Genomic DNA, 18,173 nt, shown 5'->3' on the forward strand with positions numbered 1-18,173 from the left:
AAATATATAAATGTATGTGCGGGAGGCGACCCGGTGGGGGCGGACGGTGGCAGCGGCAGGTGGGGGTGAAGGGTTTCTGTGGTTGGCGGGTGGGCGACGGAAGGGACAGGCGACCATGTAGGGGCGAAGGCGGTGTTATGCAAGTGGCTGGCAAGGTGGTTCGACGATAGTTGTTGGAGCGGTGGTGTGGGAGAGGGGTGACGGTGGTCAGTGGCCAGTGGTGGGGGTGACGACAACGGCATGAGGTGTTGGGTGGGGGAGATGACTATGCAAGCGGAGGGGTTGACGGCTAGCAATTTTGGCAAGGGAGACAACGGGTGACAACGGTGGTGCCATCCTTGGGTGACAATGGTGCGAGTAGTATGGCAGGGGCGACGGCGATGACAGTGCGAGCGACGATGTAAGGGGTGAAGGCTGCAATTTACGGGGGTGGGTTTGAGAGAGAGAGAGTGAAAGTGAAAGTAAGAGTGAGGGTGAACTTGTCTTTTACAGTAACGGTTATATATGTAATTTTGTTAGAGTTATCTAACTTTCTCTCTAACTTTATGTTCGTGTAGCATTATCCTTATTTGTCATTCCCGCCGCAATCGTGCTCGAAGCTTCAATCATCTTGTTAAAATTACAATTATATTGGGACAAATTTTCCAATGATAAGTTATGTATTTAAAATTTAAATTTGTTTCAAATTCAATTATATTTGAATTTTAATAATATGATATGATAATTAATTAAAATTTGAATTAGATTCAAATTTTTAAAGAGATATACATATTTATATCTGTGAGATATTTATAAATAGACATAAAATCCAATAAAAAGATACAATAAAAATTTTTGATCGCTCATATACTATATTCGACATCACTATTCGAGATTTGGATAGATAAGGGATGAACGCGTAAGAAAGCTTTTATAATTTTATTTCATAAAAATCATTAGAAAAATCAAATTCAATTATTTTGTTGCTATTCATGTATTCTATGTACCGTACCGTTTACAATTTTATTAAAATTCCTACACATCCTTACCAGCGGCTATTCACAATCGGTCCCTAGCCACGAAGTCACTCTGTTCACGACGACAGCGTGTACTCGTTCACAAGTTCTTCGTTCATTCCTCAGGTCAATTTCTCGAGTATAGATACCTCTTTATGTGCGTTGTACACAGTGCTGCATTGATTCTTAGTTATGTCGATCGATTTACATGCAGGACCTGCACTACAGACTGCAGAGCCTCAGGATATTTCGCTCCCGTTCGCTTGTAGCTGCAGGCACGGTATGTTCTTTGATTCGTGTTATTACCAATTTTTACTGTATTTAGTACAGTGCTTGTTGATTAGGTTTGGCTTGGTGAGAATGAAATTGTGTGGGGAAGCACCACTTATGCAACAGGTTAGGAATTAATTCGAGAACAATGAGGCCTGCTGGTAGTGGTACTGTTGAGAGGAAGCCACACATATGTTTTTGATCTTTGAGATCTAATTCAATCGCATCTGAAATTATACTTTTAAGATTTCAAGGCATCTGAAAAGCATTGTTTTTATTCAATAAGATTGATTAGCTTTTGGGTATCTGAAATAAGATTTTCGTAGTAAAGAATGGAAGCTTCCGTAGAGAACGTGTGTGGAAAAGTATGGAAGGAATAAATATACAACACTCCACCTATTCTGAACCTCTTTAATATATTTCACTTATAAGTGTTTTGCATAGTTAGAATTATCGAAAATAGGAAGAACGATAGAGTGGATGCATGGTTCCGCCGGACATTTGGCCTAGCCTGTCATTTCCCCAAGGCATGGTGGTCTCACTTTTTGGCTTTGTGGAGGTTACACTTCACAAATCCTACACAAAGCCAAGACTAGGTAGCTGAATTAATGCATGAGGTTCTTTAGCATTGAGCCAAGGTGTTTTGGGGGCGATCATCGGTAAAACACAGGCTATTCCCCCTAGCTCAAGGTAACAACACTTGGCCTCCCCTTTGTCTGGTTGAGCAATCCTCCAATGAAGCCTGCTCCTTTAGCTGTAGCTTACATTTGATTCTCCAATATCCCTTATTGTTTTTATGCTAGTTTATGTTTTGAGTTATTGAACCTTTTGTGGCTAGGTTAGTTAAATCTTCATCCTTAGTTGATTTGCTTAGTCCAAGCCTTTTTAGGACACTGATTTGAGCAGTCAACTTGACAGTTTGTTGTCTCAATCCTCAGTTGACGTATCAGTGAAATTGAACTCCACAATTGGTTGTTGACCTTATAGTTGATCCTTAACTTACTGTTTTGTACAGTTGACCTGACAGTCGACTGTCTGATTCAATAGTCGAGCCTCTAGATATTTTGGAGCCCTTAGTTGACTCGGCAGATGGCTCCTTGATTGGCTAACCCCTCTTAATTAAATTCATTTTTCTTGCTAACGTTTTCCTTTCTTATTAACTACTTATCCATTATCTTACAGATAACAACATCCCAACTTCGAACAAACTCTCAACACACACACATGCACACGTGCATGCTCACTCGCTCAAACTCGTAGTAAGTGCTTCGAATATTAATAATATACCAGCTCAAAAACATGACAATACTTCTAACTTATTCTAAAATCAAGATATCTACATACATCATACCAAGAACTGATCTTCATGCTTTAAAACATCAAAATATCGAGTTACACAGGCACTGTATGGCCACAACAAATCCTCTGATAAAATTTCAACCAGCAGGTCTCTCTCTGGTTGAAGCAGGGGGTTCTCTTGTTAGCTCAAACCCCCTGTTCAACCAGGGGGTCTTCGGCTGTATCCATTCCACACAGAAAATTTTTGCTTAGTGTTGACAAAGACCACCTAGTTCAACCACGTGGTGGGGTTCTTTACCGGGTTGACAAAACTCCCTGCATGACATCCGACGTGCAATCAGATGCTAGATTGGTAAATAGTTTGAGTTGGATGCTAAAATAAGGATATTTATAAAACACTCCTTCCTTATGGTATATAATTTGTTTAGCTTGTATCTTTCTGTAGAAAATTGTGCATCAGGGTTGAGTTTGGATTCTCTGCCTTGTCTGATTTTATATCCAGGGAATTGTTTTTATGCTTCATCTTTGTGTGCACACATCAAACCCAGTCTAACGAAAAAATATTGCGCATCTGAGATGCGTTTGTGTGCATGCATCATCCTGGGAATATCAACCATTTGTTTATCAAATGTTCTTGGTCTTGGCCTTTCTGGAATAATATATTCCCTTGGTGGGGGATTCCATGGTCAATCCTAAATGTGTCCAAGAATTTTTTCCAGCAGTACTTAGGGGTATAGTTTTTTTGGGCTAATGAAAACATGGCGGATTGTTGTTTGTTATGCTGCTTTTTGGTCCCCATGGTTGGTCGTAAATGAACCTATTTTTAAGAAAGTTTGGAAGTTAGGAGAATTATACCATGTTGTTAAGATGAGATAATGGTATCGGGTTGTAGGTATTTATGAATCAACTGATAATGGATGTAAGTCTATGCTGGTTGAATCCTTCTGGATTTAACAAGATAATTCTAAACCTAAAAAGTCAATTGAGGAATTTTATATGTTGGAAAATTTATGTCAAATTCAGATGCAGTAATATTTATTAGTTTGATTGTGGAATCTGATTCAGGAGTGGCAGTGTTGTGGATTTGAAATAAGGAGACAGGGCCATGGAGTTTGTGGGAGATTTTTAGTGCTATTGTGTTAGGACTCCCATTAGTCTTACCTATCAAAGACGTAAAAGGAGAGAAGCGATAAGGGCAGCCAAGAAAATTGGGTCAGGGGCAAAAGAGTTAGAAGTTGGTTAGAGGAGAATATTATTTTACGTGGCTGAAACAGAATAGGGGAGAGATATAAAAGGGGAGAGTGGAGGAGAGAGAAGGGGTGGAAAATTTGTTGAAGAAACCATTGGAGGGTGAGGCCCTCTCGAATAGGCCTGATTTCTTGTTGTTTTCTTTCTTGTTCTTTGCTATTCTCCATTCCTGTAAGCTACTGTAAGAGCTGAATTCAATCAAACAAGAAAGGTTCTATCAATCTGGTATTAGAGTAACGATCCATGGGGGTGACCGTCTCGGAGAGAGTGGGGGATCTGGAAGGAAGGATGGAGAATTATCAACAGCAGATTGAAGGGAAGATGGAGGGACTATAGATGGGATTAGAATCCATGAAAAAAAGAATTCCAGAGGGTGCAGAACATTGAGAAAAACATGGCGACGATGATGGAACAATTTGGCTTGTTGATGGAGAGATGGGAGGACCAGGAGAAAGGGAGGAAGGGGAAACAGTCGGGCGAGCACATACCGGTGGGTTCGACACTCACTAGGGAGGCCACGCCGGAGCTGGGAAATCGGCATAGGGAAGCTGGCGGTGAGTTCGATCCATATGGGAGGTCCGATGGAAGGGTCCGACGCCTGGAGATGCCAATATTTGAGGGTGACGACCCAAATGGTTGGGTGTTTTGGGCTGAGCGGTACTTCGCCGTGAATCAGCTATCGGATGCAGAGAAGTTGGACTTCGCTGCTCTTTGCTTTGAAGGAGCAGCTCTTGCTTGGTTCCAGTGGGAACAACGAAGGCGACGGGTGAGAAGCTGGGAGGAGCTTAAGGCGATGATGAGAAACAGATTTAGGCCCACGTAGGAAGGCACGGTGGAAGAACGATTCCTGGCGCTCCGGTAGTGGGGATCCATCAAGGATTATCGCCTTCGTTTCGAGACCTTGGCTGCTTCTCTCGAGGACATGCCAGAGGCGCTGCTGTAAGGTCATTTTATAAATGGATTGAAGGCCGACATAAGGGCGGAGATGAGAGTTTTGAGGCCAATTGGGCTGGAGGGGATGATGGACCTAGCCCAATGAATTGAGGAAAGAAATCTGGTGGTGCGAAGGGGCCATTCCAGTCCAGGCGCAGCCTGGTCACAGGCCCATGCAATTCCAGTCGCCAACCACTAACGAGTGTTGCTCTCTCCTTCCCCGGTGGCGTCACCTCGATCAACTACCACCATTCCCGGCTCCTCTCATCGGCCACTTAATACCGGTAAGTGGAACAATTCCCCATTTAAACGGTTAAGCGAGAGTGAACTACAAGCTAAACGAGCTAAGGGGTTGTGTTTTCGTTGTGATGAGAAATATATGATTGGGCACAAATGTAAGAACAAGGAGCTGCAGGTGATGGTAATTCAAGAGGGGGAAGAGGAAGAGGAAGAGGAAGATATAGGTGAAGTTGAAACATGGGAGAATTCAGGGGAGGAAGGTGAAATCATCAAAACAGGAGAGGTAGTGGAGCTGTCCATCAACTCGGTAGTTGGTTTAACCCCTCCACAAACCATGAAGATCAAGGGAAAAATAGGAGGCTAGGAGGTGGTGGTTCTCATTGACAGTGGGGCTTCCCATAACTTTATAGCGTCAAATTTGGTGCAGAAACTAGGACTGGTCAGGTCGCAAACGAGGGGCTATGGTGTGATCATGGGGTCGGGCATGGCTGTTCAGGGTGCTGGAGTGTGTAGAGGGGTAACCTTAACGTTGCAAAATGTGGAAGTAGTGGAAGATTTCCTGCCATAGGAGCTAGGGAGCTCGGACGTTATCCTTGGAATGAAGTGGTTGGCCACTCTCGAGGAAACACAAGTGGATTAGGGCTCATTAGTCATGAAGTTTAGAGCAAGGGGGACTACTATCACACTGTATGGGGATCCTAGCCTTAGAAAAACTTTGGTAACATTGAAGTCAATGATCAGGGCATTTAGAAAGGGTGGAGAAGGTGTGCTGTTGGAATTGGGGAGTTTAACTACTTAAGAGGAAGTTGCTGGCTGGGCAGTTCCTGGCAGCTTGCAGGAGCTTTTAGCAGAATTCAGGCATGTCTTTGAGGAACCGTGTGGGCTTCCCCCACACCGGAGGCGGGATCACATGATTACATTGCAGCCGGGAGTGTCACTTGTGAATGTGCGGCCCAATCGGTACCCCCATCTTCAGAAAAACGAGATTGAAAGGCTTGTTCGAGAAATGTTGACAGCTGGACTTATCCGACCAAGTGTGAGTCCGTTTTCCAACCCGGTGTTGCTGGTCAAGAAGAAGGATGGTGGCTGGAGATTTTGTGTTGACTACAGAGTTTTAAACAAGATAACCGTTCCCGATAGATTTCCAATTCCAGTTATTGAAGAACTTTTGGATGAGTTGAATGGGGCTGCTATTTTTTTCAAGTTGGATTTGAAATCAGGATATCATCAAATCCGAGTAGCACCTAATGACGTTCCTAAGACTGCATTCCGCACACATGAGGGGCATTATGAATTTTTGGTTATACCGTTTGGGCTAACGAACGCCCCCGCTACGTTCCAATCATTGATGAACGAGGTCTTTAAGGAGCATTTAAGGAGCTTCGTGTTAGTATTTTTTGACGACATTCTGATTTACAATAAGGATATGGCTGAACATAAGAAACACTTGAGATGTGTGTTGGGGCTCCTAACAGTCCACCGGTTGTACGCCAATGCGAAGAAGTGTCAGTTTGGGTAGCGGGAGATTGAGTATTTGGGGCACGTCATCTCTCAAGATGGGGTGGCTGCGGATAGCTCTAAGGTTAAGGCGGTGATGGACTGGCCCAGCCCCAAATCCTTACATGAGCTTCGAGGATTCTTGGGTCTTACGGGGTATTATCGGAGATTTGTGAAGGATTATGGGAAGGTGGCACGGCCATTGACCGACCGCCTCCGGAGGGGTAATTTTTTTTTGGGATGAAGTGGCGGAGCAAGCTTTTCAATCCCTCAAATGGGCAATGACCAATCTGCCCGTGTTGGCTTTGCCGGATTTTTCAAAGGAATTCATGGTTGAAACTGATGCATCAGGGCAGGGATTAGGGGCAGTGTTGATGCAGCAGCAGCTCCCAATTGCTTTTTTCAGTCATTCCCTAAGCCCCACGGGTCGAGTGAGATCGGTGTATGAGTGGGAATTGATAGCAATAGTATTTGCAATGAGAAAATGGCGACATTACCTACTTGGGCGCAGGTTTGTTATTAGAACGGATCAGCAAAGCCTTAAATTTCTTATGGAGCAGCGGATGGTTAGCCCGGAGTGTCAAAAATGGGTCATGAAGCTGATGGGGTACGACTTTGAGATTCAATATCATTCCGGATTGGAGAATCGAGCAGCCGATGCTCTCTCACGCCTCCCTTCTTCTACCACCTTGGTGGCCCTTTCCATTCCCCAAATAGTGCAGCTAGACCAACTCAAAGAGGAGGTGAAAGGAGATGCTATACTCCAACAGATTGTTAGAGAGCTGCAGGAAAATCCTTCCAGCAGAACCCACTATGCGCTGGTGGATGGCCATTTGCTATTCAAGGGCAGATTGTATCTTCCTAAAGGGTTGGAATTAATTCCGTTAATGTTGAAGGAAGGCCATGATGGACTGGTTGGGGGTCATTCTGGCTTTCTCAAGACTTATATAAAAGGGTAGCCACCAATGTGTATTGGGTGGGCATGAAGAGAGACATTCAACAATATGTTCAGCAGTGTCAAGTGTGCCAGCAGCATAAATATGAGGCTCTATCACCTGGTGGACTGCTGCAGCCACTTCCGGTTCCTAGTTGAGTTTGGGAAGATGTGTCCATGGATTTCGTCGAAGGGTTGCCTAAGTCAGCTGGGATGGATACTATCTTGGTGGTTGTGGACTGCCTAAGTAAGTACGAACACTTCATTGCCTTGAAACACCCTTTTACAGCAGCTAGTGTTGTTGGGATTTTTGTGAAGGAGATAGTCCGATTACATGGGGTTCCAAGTTCTATAGTTTCCGATAGAGATAAAATTTTTGTTAGCCATTTTTGGGAGGAGTTATTCAGGTTGCAAGGCACTAAATTGAGAAGAAGTACAGCCTACCACCCGCAGTCCGATGGCCAAACGGAGGTCCTAAATTGCACTTTGGAGACCTACCTTCGATGTTTTTCCTCCTCCAAGCCCAAGGCATGGTGCAACTGGCTACCATGGGTGGAATATTGGTATAACACTTCTTTCCATGTCTCATCAAAATTGACCTCGTTCCAGATAGTTTATGGGCGTGAACCTCCCCTACTTTTGAGGTTCGAGAAAGGCACCACAGCTGTGTCGATGATTGAAAAGCAATTGTTGGAACGAGATTCTGTTTTGGAGGAGCTGCAGTCCCAACTATTGCGCGCACAAGCGAGGATGAAGGAGATAGCCGATAAAAAAAGGAGGGATGTGCAATTCAAGGTGGGTGACCTGGTTTATGTTAAACTTCGCCCCTACCGGCAGAAGACCTTGGCTATTCGGATGAATGAGAAGCTGTTTCCTAAGTTCTACGGGCCTTACGTAGTAGAGAAAAGGATCGGGAAGGTGGCTTACAAGCTGTCCTTACCACCTTCGTGTGCAATCCATCCAGAATTCCATGTCTCCCAGCTTCGCAAAGCGGAGGGAGCAGTGCAGGAAATTGCTGACTTTCCCGACCAGCTAACAGCTGAGTTGGAATTGAAGGTACAACCAGAATTCTTGTTGGGGGTAAGGCCGGGCCGGGGAAAAAATCTACGGAGCCTTGAGGTTCTGATACAATGGAAGGGTTTGCCACCCCTAAAGGCCACTTGGGAACCCTATCAGCAGATCCTACATCAATTTCCAGAATTTCATCTTGAGGACAAGGTGAAACTTGTGGGCAGGAGTATTGTTAGGACTCCCATTAGTCTTACCTATCAAAGACATAAAAGGAGAGAAGCGATAAGGGCAGCTAAGGAAATTGGGTCAGGGGCAAAAGAGTTAGAAGTTGGTTAGAGGAGAATATTATTTTACGTGGCTGAAACAGAATAGGGGAGAGATATAAAAGGGGAGAGTGGAGGAGAGAGAAGGGGTGGAAAATTTGTTGAAGAAACCATTGGAGAGTGAGGCCCTCTCGAATAGGCCTAATTTCTTGTTGTTTTCTTTCTTGATCTTTGCTATTCTCCATTATTGTAAGCTACTGTAAGAGTTGAATTCAATCAAACAGGAAAGGTTCTATCATATATGTTCTATGATCAGTTAAGAGGGGTTGATTTTGCAAATATTTATCGAAAATCAAACCGCTTTGCAGATTACTTAGCAAAATCTGGTGCTTACAAGATTTCTATGCCTGTATACACTTTGGCTTATTTCTGTTGCTAGTCTCTGTAAGTTCGCTAAGTGTTTTGATGCAGTTTTGTTCTGCTTTATCTTTAATTATATTGTGAAATTTTTGGATGTTGTATTCAACTTTTAGATTCTTTCTTATTATGTATTGGAGCGCTAAAGTTCTTACAGTTATTAATAAAATTTCAGTTTTGGCTGAGAGGCATCCATAGTGCATGGTGGCTCCCTTCTTTCTAAGGATCAATGTAGGTCATTTTTGTGTGCAGCCTTACCTTTCTTTGCAAAGAGGCTGTTTCCAAAACTTGAATCCATGACCTTTTAATCAAAGAGCAGCAACCTTACTGTTGCCCAGATAAATACCCCGCCGGGGGGGGGGGTGGGAATTAATAATTTTAGCTCTTTTTAAAAACTCTTAAAATGTGATCTTAATTAAGTGGTGAATGTAATGTGAATAGGCCCAAAAAAGAACAAGAGAATTTATAGAGGTTCGAACTCTTATGAGTCTACTCTTCTCTCCCAAGACTTAACTTGAGGTTCTACTAAAAAGAATCAACATTAGCTTTTGAATTTGGAGCTAGAACCAACACTAGCTTTTAATTGGAGCTAGAACCAACACAATCATTTACTTTAAGCAAAAATCGCTTAGCAACCTGCTAACGAAATACAATCCCCTCACACAACAAGTGAGTAACAATAACAAACTTACAACCAAAAAACAATCTCAAATAAGTTACCAACAATTCGAGAATTCTACTAGCTAGCAAACCTGCAGCACTTGAGCCTTCTCCCTCTTGTTTGAATGTTCTGTCAAGTTTGTTCACTGTATTGTATTTTTTGTGTACTTCAGCCCTTCATACTCACTTTGAATTTATACACATCTCCAGAGAACTATTTGTTACAAATAAAGAAATAAACAATACTTTGAAATTCAAAAATTCTTCTTCATTTTCCACCTCTAGCTAGCACCTGTTGAAAGTTAACCATAGCAAAGAATAATTTGCAAACAAAGTCAAAAGTAAATGTTAAAGGACAACATTTTCCAAGAACAAGTTTTTCAAGAGAAATCAGGGTATGACTTTGAAAAACAAGAAAAACAAATGTGAAAATATTTTCTTAGGTGTGCAGCAAAGAGAGACGCACAATTGCCAAAGGAGGTAATTGAATTAAAGTAGTAATTTAATATTAAAGACTAAGGAGGCATTGATGAGTCACCGTATATATAATAATAAAGTGGAAAATTGGAGAACAAGCTGGATGGAGACTTGGAGCGGCACAATTGGAAAATTGGAAAGATGATGGAATTTGGGGCCCACACATATTTATATACTATTTAATTGAAGATTTGAAAAAAGGAAAATTAGAGAAACAGTGTGTGGCGGATTGAAGGAAATTTCAAAGACGCCAAAATTAAAGGCGGCAATTTGGCAGCCGCAATTCAACAATTGAATTGGAAGAGGTTGAAATTAGGATATTAAAATATATATTATTATTATTGATATATGAAAAAGGAAACAAGCAATCTGCTGCTCTTTCTCCTTCTTGGCGTAATTTCTAGTGTGTTGTGCGCACGTGATTCTGTTCCCATTTGAGGCTAATAATAAAAAAAAATTATATCATAAAAGTATTTTTGTTATCATCAAAATTTTATTTACTTACCCTTGAGCTTAACACTTACCATTGCTACCAAGGCTCACCCTCCAATTTTGGCTGAGCAGGAGAAAATCCCTCAAATTTATGATTGAGTCATTTGGGAAGACTGCATAAACCTTAAGTATTATGTTAATTGCTACATATTGAATACAGTCCAGGTGGACATCTTTCTAACTTCTATTTCACATCCTCCCGTCTCTGGAAAACAACTTCTGAATATATTCCTAATTTTATCATAAAGGAGAGCATGTAATGGCAGCTTGCTATTTCTTAGTTTAAATTTTCACTTGAAATGTAATAATTGCTTACATTGTTGAGTATTATTTGGGTCCTCAAAATATTACTATTGTAAGAAATTGCAGGAACTTAATCATGTTCCAGTTCTATTTTAGCAGCATAATGGTAACCTATTTTTATGCACATTTTGCATAATGAATTCTAATTGCTGAGTATTGTTGCATGAAAAATCACTTATAATCATTTTGTTGGGATGTCAGAACTTTATTTCTTTTCTTTGTTCCTTCTTAAGTGTTTGTCAAAGTGAAATGCTACGAGTCGAGATATTTGAATGTGCAACTAGGAAGACAGTGAGGTTACTATAATCCAAACTTGCCTTGGTTGAAATATTCCCTGCCTTGAGCATTTCTCTAGTCAGATTATTCTCTCACTCGAACCTGATTTTTGGATGAAGATGAATCCTATGTTGCCCCTGTAGTGAGGAAAAATCTACAGTATTTTGGACTCCACACGCATACAGTTGATTAACATAAGTATTGATTTGTTTAGAGTGCTTCCATTTCTTTGTTTCCTGTGATGGTAAAAATTTATTTAGAGTGCTTCCTTTTCTTTGTTTCCTCTAATGAACCATCACTACATTAACTTTAAGAGAGCAAATGTCTAATGGTGGTTCGTTGTGTTAAAACATGAAGAGCCTTATCTAGTAAATAAACAGTAGTTAAGGGAAATCAGATTTCATTATCCTTAGTTGTACAAGGGGTAATGTGATGGGGAGAGATGTCGATGATGGCGTTTGCTAAGAAAAACCAGACTTTTATAATGGTTATTCTTTCAGTAAAAGAAGTGGATAAACTACCTCTGAGACTAAAGCAATATCTAAGAGAATAATTTCTGGGTGATGTGACAAGGAAGTGTTTACGTGGTACTTTTAAAGACAACAGTTTACTGTAACATGCGCATTACTGGTTCCATAATCGACCAATATTGATTGCCCTTTCTGAATACTAAAATGGGAAGTGAATGGGTAAAATGAGAAGCTAAACCCATGTTGTGAGTCTTGTATTGGGACAATTTGTTATTATTAAGGTGGATGAAAAATTTAACCAAAATTTACTACATTGTTAAAGAATTGGTAGATATGTTTCCTCAACCTTTGACACCCATCTCTTATTTGTTGACAGAATTAATTAATATATGTGGTGGGTTTAGTTTCCAGAAAAGTTTGTCATGTAATTTTGGATAGATATGATTTTATTCTTTTTTCCTTGGTCTTAATTTATGGGCTATTTTCTAAAATCATGTAGCTAGGAAAATGAAACAGACTCTCTAGAAAGAGATTATATATTTTCCAGTGCATCAGTTTGTACTTGGCAGTGGCTTCTCATGAATGATAAAATACATGGAGATTTCGTTTTCATTGTTACTTATTCTGGGGAGGAGAAAATATGGTTTACTTGACATTTATAATAGAGAAATGCCAGGTGATTGAAGCTGAGCCGCATAGAGTTTGTTTGTGTAGCTTAATCCCAGCAATTGTATTTTGCATTGTATATGATCTTCCGTGCATAAAAAACCATTTAGTGGAAGCAATCTAAAGACAGAAAATTGAGGATATCCACAATGACTTTGCTTCAGTGGAGCATGTTCATTTAACTTAAAGAGGCCTTCATGAAACTGCTGATTCATGAAGACTGAAGATGATATGTTTAGATCACTATATTTAATGGAATTAATATTGAAGGTTTCACTCTCCTCAGGGAATTGGGTGCTACTTGAATGAGGAAAAGATTCAATTGATTGGAGAGCTTTATGGGGTTAGGATGGATCGGACAAATTATCAGGATTGTTTCTTTAAGTGTAAAGCCAAGGCACCTTTGGTATAGAAAATTAGAGAATTTGTCATCTCTTTAATGACATGTAATGTTTGCTTTCTCAATGATCTTTGTAATCAGGTTAATCTGGTGGAACTCAGTACCTCCATTTGTCAGCTTCACCCACATGGAGGAACCTATTGCAAAGCAACTAGGTTTGCTTGCCATCCTTTTCATGTTTTGAAAAATCCAGAATGAATAAGCATCTACATGGGCCTGCATGGTAATGACAGTCCTGTATAATATCAAAATGTACCTTTAAATTTCTCTCTCTAAAACGTGACTTGCCCCATTGGGGAATATTGATTTATTACAAACTTGCTGGGCATCCAGTGAGATTTAAAGTAGATGGTTGCAGTTCTGGATTGGACGGTTATAATTCATGTAGCTGCCCCACTTAGTAGGTTAAGGCTCGTGATGATTGCAGTTCTAGATAGTACTTTCATGTCTGCTTTTAATATAATACAAGCAGAGAGTTTACTTGAAATTGGGTTGCACTTGTGTTTTAGGGCTCTAAGAAAACTAACTTCTTCAATAGATCACTAAAAACTATCTACTGGATGTAACAAATGATATCTTTGAGTGAACTGAAAGCATATTTATACAAGCCACTCTTTTCTTTTCTGTTCCGCTTTATAATCCAAATCAAATGCATATGTCAATTTTTTAGTGGTTATTTCATATGATCCTCACCTTCACCTTTTCCTTTTCCCTATCTCGTTAATGATCTCAGTTGTTTATTTGTCTGTTCAATTTGAAATTTAGAATCATTTATCGGAGAAGAAGAAGAAAGATAGAAAGAAAAAGAAAAAAAGGAAATACTTTATGCCTCCGATGCATATCTAAATAAAGGAAAATGCCTGTTTTTACTATCCAAAAACAGTCAACCTACATTTATAATCTCGGAGTCTTCTTGTACAATACTTTTCATAATTCCAAGTAGATTAAGCTTCTTACTATAATAAAGTCACGCAAGGAAAAAATAACTCTATACAGATAGGTGGGTGAGAATGCTCTGCTTCGTCAGATATGCAAAGACTGGGGGTGCTTTTAGATGCAAAACTGAAACTGCAGAAGTTTGTAATAACCCCCTTAACTTTCACACAGATTTAGCTGTTGAACTTTTGTTCGGTGGTGCTTGTTGAGGCCTGCACCATTCATTAAACTACATTCAGTGATATGTAAATACAAACTGTATGTAAATATTGCGATCCACTTATCCTACTGCAGGTCTAGTATCATTTACTGGATTGAAGTTTAAAATATCAGGATCAGCTTAAAGTAGACAATGAAGAGAAATTGAAAGAAGATATTGAAGAAGAATAATAACTTGGATGAAAAATCAAGAAATAGAAAGAAAAATCTGATAGAGAATGTAGAAGAAAAATTGTCCTCGTGTGATTGTACATTAGTATAGAACTCTCTCTCTACCCCTTCCCCCTAATCTGATCACTTATTTTCTTCCGTCTATTCCTTTTTGGAGAGGCTGGGGACTTTAGGAGAAGAGGCTGGCAGGTGGATTCTTGTTGCCTGGAGTTGGAGATTCAGAACAATAGCATTATTTAACAGGTCAGAACATGCTGAGAGTGAAGTTGCCAAGAAAACAAACCTGTGTCCTGAAAATGTGTTAATTTCTTAGCTTGACCTTGAAGTTTTTCACCTTTATGAGTCAGCAGAACACTTTTCTGCATGAAGAAAGCTTAGAGAGCTTGGAGTTTAGGAATTAGGTGAGATTGTGGATAGAGATGGTAGACGTTGTAGAGGAAAAAAGTTTTGAAATCCAAGTGTTGCTGTTGTGATTGAGGGATGTCAATGAAGTCTCTTTGGAAACAGGCTTTGTAATCCCAATGAATTGGATCTCCTAATGCAATTGATATGTACTGACTAAAATTCTGTGATCTCTATCCATAGTGTTGCTACCCCTGTAAATATGCATCTACAGAAATTTGCCTGTGTTCATGATTAGATCTAGATTATCAAGCTAGAATATATCTTCAAAATTGATTAAATGATGAAAGAAAATAGAGAGAACCATCTCAAAGCAGTTGTGCTACAGCATGTCCTCTACCTTACAAGAGCAAGGTCATCCAGGTATTGTTGATTTGCTTTGCTTCAGTGACAAGGAAAATTTTGTGTTAAAGTGTTTCAATTTATTGTTCTCATTCTTTCTTCATATCATATCTCCTATCCTATTGTCTCCCCAATGAACATGACTAAGATTGATCAGGACCTGGATTCTTTGAGATTCATTCACGTTTTATTTGATGAAGTAATGAACTGGGAACATTGAGGTTTTGATTTCCTTTCGTGACTGGAAAATTGTGTAGTAATGCTTGTATGGACATGAGTAACTATTTAAATTGACTAACACCTAAGAGATAGCAAGAGGGAATTTCCTACTGACCCCGATTGAAGTCACAAAATTGCAGACTGCACATTTCACTGATCGAGCTTCATATTGGTACATTAACAGCATCCTGCAGTTCCCACAATTTACATGTGCCACCTGATTTGCTGTTTTGAAATACATTTGATGCTTAGTAAAAAAATCATAGGAAAATGAAAGTAGATCTTATGAATTCATGCCATTCGTGGTTATATACCTTCCAAGGCTAAATTGACTGTATGACAGCAAGAGCATTGCACGCTGGTTGCTCCTCGAATGTACATTAACAAGGTGTGACAACCTCCACAAACCAACTGAGCCATTTCCGTGCCTTCTCATAATAATTCAATAATGCAAGTTGCTAAGATGTATATACCATAAAATAGGACTTAACATGGAAATCAAAGATAAACTGACCAAAATTGATTGGGTTGATTTTTACAATGTTTCAGGGTTATAAATTTCAGAGGAAGAAGGAAACGTACCAGGAGGTGGCACAGCTGTGACTGCATTGCAAACAGCGCAACATACGGAGGTTGCTCCAACTGGATAGAGTAAAAGGTTTCGACAACCAGAACATACAAGCTGGCTTTGTGCACCTGATAATCAAAATAGCTTTTAAGTTGATTGGCGAGCAGGGAAACTCTCTGTTTTGGTGCAAATTTATATTTTCATTAGTCCAACCTGCCTCTATGGTTTCTAGGTTGATGAGAATCCCAGGTTTGGACAAAAAATATATGTACTGTGCTCTTCATTTATAACTGATGAATTCCTTGCATGCCCCATTCTTGGAGTCTTAAATCCTTGTTGTTTAAGCTGGTGCATGAGAGTTTGTCAATAGATTTTATGAATCTCTCTTGTTTATTTACTCGATTATTTTACCTTGCAGAGCTTCTGTTCTAGATGAAGTTGTATAAAGAAGGGAGAAAAGGAAATAAAAAATTGGAATCATATTATTGTATCATCTGCAAGTAATAATAACTTTACAAGAAGTATTCCATAAATTTTCATTGCAAGAATGCTATGTAGTTTCAGGATAAAACGAGTAGACAAATTTTGTTGAAGATGGTTCTTTACAGTTTTTCTTTCTTTTCTTTCTCCTATGTTGTATATAACTTGCTCCTTTTCGCATTCTTCAATGATATTTACAAGTAAACGAGAAGCACAATTGAGTAATTTACCGTTTGCAGGAGGTGAAAATGGCACTGTAGGCCTTGGATAAGGAGCGAGAGGAACTGGCATTGTCACTGTCACAGTCACAGAGGTATACACCCTTCCCAGATCTTAAAACCTTTCTTCATGCATTTGAATCAGGAGTTCTTCATCCATTCCTATCATTGGCTGAAACGTGGAAAAACTAGAAATGTATGAGCAGACTGTTCAAGAAATCACGAGAACCACTAAGTTGAAATGCAGAAAGCACTCATTTAGATTCACAATTCCAGGAAAATGAAGATGGAGAAAGAATGTCACAGGACGTTATAGCTAGCAAATCACTAGGCCCCATTGAATTCTTTGCATCTGTAATCCACAGATGCATTTATGTTGGTGAGTCACAGAAAATGAAATTGAAACACGAGCAAGAGTTGGGGTGAACAGTACTGTTGGATGAACACAGACCTTTTAGCGGTTGCAGATGAGAGAGAGAGAGAGAGAGAGAGAGAGAGAGAGAGAGAGAGAGAGGGGTGTTATGACTTTTAAAGAACAAGAGTAGATAGAAGAGTTGGTGTAACTATCAAACAGGAGAGTTTTTACCATTTTCCTTCTTTTATCTGAGATTAAGGGGAGCTCTCATTTTCTTATTTTCCCTTTTGGTATGGATAAATGTGGTGATTTACGGTTTCTGTTGGTAGCATATCAAGTCAGCTTTATCAGAAGCTCTGGGTCCCCATAGTCCATTCTCTCTCTCTCTCTCTCTCTCTCTCTCTCTCTCTCGTTCTGCATGCAGTTGTAGGAACACGTATATACATTTATTATGGAGTAAAACCAACGGATGCTAGCCACACACCTTCCTTCTGGGAATGGACAACTTGGACTGGGCCACGTTACCCAACTGAACATAGAGAAACTTGAATTTGTCCCACCAGGCCACCCTGTTTTCCTTGTGATTGGATTTACAGAAACTTTTATGGTGGTCCTCTTCCCCATTGTGCCATGCCAAATGGCCAATCACCTTTGCATTAAGATTCGTTGGTTTCATTCACCTACCAATTGATCGTGCAGTGAACCCCAAATAGCGAAAAAACTCACTTGTAATGATATAGCAGTGATCCTTTTTGTAGTTATGATTCACTTTGATCGACAATTCTAGTTTGTGTTGTGATTCTTTTCCTTTGCTTTAGAAGTAGTGAGACTGTGAGTGAGACCTTATATTTCTGCTAAAAGCTGGGCTCTTAGATAGAGTGTGAGACCCCATTAGTATGGTTAATTCAGTAGGGCTTTTTGGTTGTTGTTTGATGGGTAGGTACATTAGTTGTCCGTCAGAGTATGCTTGCATATTTAACTATTCATTACTCTTGAATAAAATATCTTACTAGTGCATTCTTAGTAGTATCAAAGACCTCTATCCCATTAAATCTATGGTCTATATTGGCTGGGATTTCACCAAGCCGCAATAATAATGAATGCAAGACCTCCAAAAATTGATCTCTCGATCTCAAGAGTTTTATGGCTCACTGTTAACTGTATGGGCTACCACCTGGTGGTCGTTTGGTCTTTATTTCATCCCTTCTGGACAGCAGCTTTACTCCGCTGTTGGCCTTTTATCAGTGGAGGGAGAAGTGAAAAGCAGTAAGGATGCCATTCTGTGCCTGCTGCAGTCTCTTTCAAGGATCTAAAAAGGCAGCTTTTTTTTGTTTAACAATTGACAGCAACATAAGCCGTGTTTGGGTGCTATATATTTATGGTAGGTTTGGGGGTGTGATATCTAAGATTGG

At 40.0% G+C, this 18,173-nt stretch overlaps 1 protein-coding gene and 1 long non-coding RNA gene across 8 annotated transcripts; one reads left to right on the forward strand and one right to left on the reverse strand.

The window, feature by feature from the left end:
• Nucleotides 1-1,008: 1,008 nt before the first annotated feature.
• Nucleotides 1,009-17,010, forward strand: LOC127786604 (uncharacterized). 5 transcript variants are annotated; one of them, XR_008020008.1, is made up of 7 exons: nucleotides 1,009-1,121; nucleotides 1,210-1,275; nucleotides 12,738-12,837; nucleotides 12,933-13,074; nucleotides 15,690-15,957; nucleotides 16,428-16,501; nucleotides 16,683-17,010. It is a non-coding gene; the product is annotated as an uncharacterized LOC127786604 (long non-coding RNA). The 5 variants fall into 5 exon arrangements; XR_008020007.1 differs by having other exon boundaries at nucleotides 12,933-13,006; XR_008020006.1 differs by lacking the exon at nucleotides 12,738-12,837.
• LOC127786602 (protein LOL1) lies at nucleotides 13,194-16,962 on the reverse strand. Of its 3 annotated transcripts, XM_052314099.1 has the most exons (7): nucleotides 16,858-16,948; nucleotides 16,716-16,758; nucleotides 16,419-16,578; nucleotides 15,723-15,836; nucleotides 15,455-15,568; nucleotides 15,256-15,365; nucleotides 13,194-13,999 (listed from the first exon to the last, which is right to left on the reverse strand). In XM_052314099.1, exons 3-7 carry the CDS (start codon nucleotides 16,477-16,479, stop codon nucleotides 13,961-13,963), a joined length of 438 nt encoding a protein of 145 aa, XP_052170059.1. In that variant the 5' UTR covers nucleotides 16,480-16,578; nucleotides 16,716-16,758; nucleotides 16,858-16,948; the 3' UTR covers nucleotides 13,194-13,960. The 3 variants fall into 3 exon arrangements, with proteins under 3 accessions (XP_052170059.1, XP_052170057.1, XP_052170058.1); XM_052314097.1 differs by lacking the exon at nucleotides 16,716-16,758 and having other exon boundaries at nucleotides 16,858-16,962; XM_052314098.1 differs by having other exon boundaries at nucleotides 16,419-16,758; nucleotides 16,858-16,908.
• Nucleotides 17,011-18,173: the final 1,163 nt, after the last annotated feature.

This window comes from Diospyros lotus, chromosome 12, assembly GCF_014633365.1.
Source record: "Diospyros lotus cultivar Yz01 chromosome 12, ASM1463336v1, whole genome shotgun sequence".
Classification (NCBI taxonomy): Eukaryota; Viridiplantae; Streptophyta; class Magnoliopsida; order Ericales; family Ebenaceae; genus Diospyros; species Diospyros lotus.